This window comes from Hippoglossus stenolepis, chromosome 5 (assembly GCF_022539355.2).
Source record: "Hippoglossus stenolepis isolate QCI-W04-F060 chromosome 5, HSTE1.2, whole genome shotgun sequence".
In the NCBI taxonomy this organism is placed as follows: domain Eukaryota; kingdom Metazoa; phylum Chordata; class Actinopteri; order Pleuronectiformes; family Pleuronectidae; genus Hippoglossus; species Hippoglossus stenolepis.
The window spans coordinates 21,919,564-21,925,304 of record NC_061487.1 but is presented as its reverse complement, the minus strand read 5'-3'; the positions used below and the strand labels follow the sequence as shown (position 1 = coordinate 21,925,304).

The window sequence follows — 5,741 nt, the reverse complement described above, 5'->3', positions numbered from 1 at the left end:
GCGAGCCCAATTAAATCTGTCACATAAAATATTCATAATTTACATCCATTATCTGTATTGCACTCATGTACGGACCAATACAATATTTATCATTTCATAATATAAGAAAATATCATCATCGATTAAAACTCCTCACATTATCCGTAGGAACAATTTTAAGCGGAAACAAGTTGTTGCTTGTTTCTGGAGGTCGATGGACCCTGTTGTCCGACACTTATTATGAGTCCGTGCGGAAACATGCGACGATCATGCTGGGCCTGCTAACGCTAAACTCTAAACGTTCCCGCTACGTTAAAACATTATTGCGCGCGTTGAATCAGACTGATGGAATCCGGAGTCTCTCAAACATCCGCCAGTCCGACCAACACATCCGGGGTTTCATCCGAGAGAACACGGAAACATCTGGAGAGCAGAGTCTGACGCCGGAGATCCGACTGAGGCTCTTCACCCCGAGCTGCAGGTTCTGGAGGGAGAGACCCGAGCTGTGGCCCTTCGAGGAGCCGTACTGGGCCATCTACTGGCCCGGGGGCCAGGCAGTGACCCGGTGAGAGGAGCTGGTGGTGCGGTGCGACACAGAGAAGAAACTCACCCTGATACCTGTGGATTTGAACGAGTTGATGCCAATAAACTAAACAGAATAACTGGAATATTAATAGAGAAGCTGCAGATATCAGTTCAAACGTGATGTCAGGGTGCACACACACACACACAGGTTCTCACGGTATTACAGAGTGTGAGGTGTATAATCAGGGCGGAGCACAGTCAGGTGATGTAGATAAGGGGTGGGAGTGGCAAGGGAACTCATGATTCACGATGGCCCACGATAACGATATCATCACGATATATTGTATATTTTTATCCCACCCCCAATGCAGATAGCACGAGGTAAAACAATGCGAGAGTCACAAAGATAATTGCAGAGAGATAAGTGCTTTCATTTTTTCTATACAACCCATCTGTAAATCCTGTTCATCACATTCTATTATTCAAAGTTCAAAATGGGTATTAAGCTATAAAACACATATTCACATCAGACACAGTGGTATTGCCTGTAATCAAGGAGACTAATGTGATGCCTGGTCACGCTCTAAACTGTGATTATTCAGTGAGAAACTTTGAAATTTAATTGAATACAAACTTTTACTACTACCTAGAATATAAAGGTTAGGGTGTGGACAAGTTTTGACTCTTTGATCCAGATACAAGCAGCTGCAGACGTATATGAACTATGTAATACAGATATGAGTTTGTGGCAGATGTAGTGTAAATTCATAGTGAATGTATGTCAGCTTGACCGTTCTCACTCTAATCTGTCATGAACGTGACACATCCTGATTGCTCCGGCTGACGTAACCGCACCAGGCTGCGACTTCTTATTAACTGAGAACTCACAGCCTTGATTTTCTCCCCCATAGAGATGGAATGTACTTTGATGTTGACTCAGATCCACACCGTGTTTTTATTAATATCAGCACCACGGCTCAGTCACTCTTTACAACATTATTTTCTCAGAGTGGACACTTTGCAAAAGCTTTAATAAATCTCTCAAAAGACAAACTAGAGCTCATGACCTTTATTTTTTTAGGTTTCCACCACACAGACGATCACTTTTTCAAGCAGACTGAACCAGTCAAAGGACCCATACTGGTTCATACATGTGAGACGTGAGCTGGCACAAGACCATGAAGTGCTTTAAAAATAATGTAATCAAATATTGAAACCATTACAGAAACTGACAGCTAGGTCTGTTTTTCTGGTCCTGGTCAGCACTGCAGAGCTCTGAATTCAGCTGTAGCTATTTTTCTTTTTTGGGGGGGGCGCGGGTGTTTTTGGGTAGACCAGACAGTAGGAAAAATAAAAGCATGCATGAGTATTTCTGTGCCTCAGAGAGAGAAAGGGTCACACTCGTGTTTTGCCTCGTCCCTGCAGGTATCTCTTGGACAACCCTGGAGTGTGTCTGGGTAAGAAGGTCCTGGATGTGGGGAGCGGCTGTGGAGCCTCTTCCATCGCCGCAAAACTCTGTGGTGCTGCTCATGTTGTTGCTAATGACATTGACCCCGGTATGCATCAATATTTATTCAGATTTTGAGACACTTGTTGTTTTTTCAGTCAAGGCCTTTTATTTATTTTTGTAATGAAGACAAATGAATCATGGCCTGTTTAATTGTTCGGGGAGACAAAGTGTTGCCGTTGGTTCTCTTATTGAATATGATTTATGAACATGATTCATGAATATGCCTTATGTGAGCACAGTGTGAACAGAGTTCAGGTGAACCTCAGGAACAACTTCTGCAAGACATGAATAAACAGTGGGTGCACATGCTATATGCATAAAGTTTATGTTGAGCTGTACCCTAGATGGAAATATCTGCTATAATCATAAACTAAGTAGTTATTAAATAAAATAAGTAGTTATTAAGTAAATTTCCATTACACTCGTCCCTGATTTTCAAAAAAGTGGACAACCTCCCTGGCAGAGATTTAAAAGAAGTTTATAATACAGCCTTATAAAGACAGAAGTAAAGTCAACAGATACAAAAACAATTGCCATCATTCTTCTGAATATTATTTCTATCTCACAGATTTCTTTTCTTATATTGTTGGAGATAAAAGTTCCAGCACTGGGCCAGATACTAAGTCGACTTCTTTTCCAACACGTATACTTTACTATTACTGGAGTCTCAATAGTTGGTCAAAAGAATTCACTGGAGATGATCACACAGTATCAGATGCTTTCAAAGGGTTTTTCTACAACAACTAGTATCTGAGATTTTAGATCATTAAAACAAAGATTGTTGATGTTTATAAAACAAAGCAGATGCAGAGTCCCATGAATTGTGGATGTGATAGTTATAAAAACATTGTTATTTCAAAACATTTCCACATACTATGTTTAAAGAAGAATAAGCTGCACTACATATCCTAAATGTGTAGATTTCAGTTTGTGCAGCCACTTATTCTGTTAATGTGATAATACTTAATACTTGACAAACTGATGTAAATGAACAACTAAATATGTCGGTTTGTGTGACAGTTGCAGCCGTTGCGTTCCACATGAACTGCGAGCTGAACGGCTTGGACCCGCCCATTTGTGCGACAGACAACATGATTGGTTCAGAACCAGAGGGCTTTGACCTGATCCTCCTGGGTGACATGTTCTACGACGAGGCCCTGGCCACCAGCCTTCACAGCTGGTTGAACAGTTGCATCAAAACCAACGGCACCCAGGTCCTGATCGGAGATCCCGGCAGAGCCCAGTTTGAGGGACACAGCATCCGGCGGCTCCTGCGTCAACTGGCTCAGTTTGAGCTGCCGGAGTCTGTCAGAGAAGAAAACTATGGTCTGACCTGCAGCAGTGTTTGGTGCTACAGTCCTGAAGTCTGAGGCCAACAGAGGATCTCCTGCACTCTCTTACATGAATGTAATTAATACTTCAGATATAAGCATCTGCAAAGCACTGTGGACACTTTGTGGTTCTAGTTTTTTAATATCCAGAATACTGTGTTGTATTCATATACACAACATGACTGAGGAGAATCTTTATATGTGGATGTTAAAGGTATAATGATAAAAAAATTAATTAATTTAGTTTATTTGATTTGCACTTTTCCAAATGTAATAAATACTTTTCGGTACTGTTTCTATAAAGGTTTCTTTAGAGGTTATGTTGTGGATTTTTTTTCTGATGAAACAGAGTTGAGGAATTTAAGAGTGTGTTGGCAGTTTCTGTGAATCAAGCTCTAGCGAGATCGGGACCCTTGGAACGGTTACCAGCCCAGCTATTTTATAACGGCCTATTTCCGCCTAGCACTTCCAAGGTCCTTAGCGTCCGTAGCCCTATCGTTGATTGCAGAGTGTACAAAGTCAAAGTATTTAGCCCGTTTGCTCAGAGGAGGATTCACGGTTGGAGATGCTTTACAGGCGACAACCAAGAGTGATCAATTCTCAGGGTTGTCTAGGCAGAATCCGGTTAGCCTTAGGTTATGACTCTACACCGACAGATAAGCTATCACTCTTAAGGAACGTGGGTTTTACAGGCTTACGGTAGCTGGAGTTGTTATACTGGGCCAGTCCTTGCACAGTCCTAGGCTAAGAAGCGTCTTACTTCCCAGTGTTTCACAATGTTCAATCCGCACCTCGTGGCCGAAGACTCCTAGTGAGTCCTTCCCATACCTCAAAAAGCACAGTTAAGGTGACCACCTACCAGTGGATACTCACCCTTGAGACAGACGTCTCTGGCGTAAACAAGTGTGGGTCCCAAGGAGGCAACTGGCTAGAAAGTTTTGTGACTATTACTCAATGGGTAACAGCAAATTTATTCAGAAATTTACAAGATACCGATTGTCCTATGCTAACGAACTCTTAAGTCGAGTTCTATCGCTTCCGTCCTCATTGGAGCTCTTCGTAAAGTTATTTCAAGATAAAAATAAAGTCAGTTCCTCGGTGAGGTTCTGATTGTGAGTTCTCTAAGTCTCATAAGATACGAAAGCATATGAGAGGCACCGAGTGTGTGTGCTGAAAATATCACAGTGGTTATATTCTGTCTGTTGCCAGACGTCACGACCTAATATGGTCTAATGACTTTTTCAATGCTTATACAACATATGCAGGATGGAATGCAGGATGATACAACGCATACAGAATGTAAGATAGAGTGCAGAACAAAAGGTAAAATGCTATACTCTAATTCACACAGGATGTAAGATAGCGAGCAAAGCAAGAGGCCAGGACATATTTTGTGGTTAAAGGTACTTTCCAATATGCATCACACAGCTGCTTGTGGTTTTAAGAACACACGTAAATGGAACATAGTTCACACCCAGCTCAGCCGTTTATGCAACACTTCCAAGGTCCTTAGCGTCCGTAGCCCTATCGTTGATTGCAGAGTGTACAAAGTCAAAGTATTTAGCCCGTTTGCTCAGAGGAGGATTCACGGTTGGAGATGCTTTACAGGCGACAACCAAGAGAGTGATCAATTCTCAGGGTTGTCTAGGCAGAATCCGGTTAGCCTTAGGTTATGACTCTACACCGACAGATAAGCTATCACTCTTAAGGAACGCAGGGTTTTACAGGCTTACGGTAGCTGGAGTTGTTATACTGGGCCAGTCCTTGCACAGTCCTAGGCTTGTAAGCGTCTTACTTCCCAGTGTTTCACAATGTTCAATCCGCACCTCGTGGCAGAAGACTGCTAGTGAGTCCTTCCCATACCTCAAAAAGCACAGTTAAGGTGACCACCTACCAGTGGATACTCACCCTTCAGGCAGACATCTCTGGCGTAGACAAGTGTGGGTCCCAAGGAGGCAACTGGCTAGAAAGTTTTGTGACTGTTACTCAATGGGTAACAGCAAATTTATTCAGAAATTTACAAAATACCGATTGTCCTATGCTAACAAACTCTTAAGTCGAGTTCTATCGCTTCCGTCCTCATTGGGGCTCTTTGTAAAGGGATTTCAAGATGAAGTAACGTCAGTTCCTGTGAGGTTCTGATTGTGAGTTCTCCAAGTCTCGTAAGATATGAAAGCATATGAGGGGCACCGAGTGCGTGCTGTGTCCTAAATAACACAGGGCTATATACCGTCTGCTGCCGGATGTCATGACCTAATGTGGTCTTGTGACTTCCTCAATGCTATACAATGGTTTTACAGGATGTAAGATAGCGTGCAAAGCAAAAGGCCAGGACACATCCTGTGGTTACATGGTTTTACAGGATGTAAGATAGCGTGCAAAGCAAAAGGTCAGGT

At 42.4% G+C, this 5,741-nt stretch overlaps 1 protein-coding gene across 1 annotated transcript; it reads left to right on the top strand.

Moving 5' to 3' along the window:
- Positions 1 to 203: 203 nt before the first annotated feature.
- On the top strand, positions 204 to 3,665 carry etfbkmt (electron transfer flavoprotein subunit beta lysine methyltransferase). Its single transcript, XM_035157797.1, has 3 exons — positions 204 to 544; positions 1,930 to 2,060; positions 3,035 to 3,665. Exons 1-3 carry the CDS (start codon positions 249 to 251, stop codon positions 3,382 to 3,384), a joined length of 777 nt encoding a protein of 258 aa, XP_035013688.1. The 5' UTR covers positions 204 to 248; the 3' UTR covers positions 3,385 to 3,665.
- Positions 3,666 to 5,741: the final 2,076 nt, after the last annotated feature.

What these genes read in the sequence shown, in the direction of transcription:
- etfbkmt (XM_035157797.1), top strand. Translation starts at nt 249, where the DNA reads ATGCTGGGCCTGCTAACGCTAAACTCTAAACGTTCCCGCTACGTTAAA. An exon ending in GGGGGCCAGGCAGTGACCCG is followed by an intron (nt 545 to 1,929) that starts GTGAGAGGAGCT and finishes TCGTCCCTGCAG; the next exon opens with GTATCTCTTGGACAACCCTG. An exon ending in TGCTAATGACATTGACCCCG is followed by an intron (nt 2,061 to 3,034) that starts GTATGCATCAAT and finishes TTTGTGTGACAG; the next exon opens with TTGCAGCCGTTGCGTTCCAC.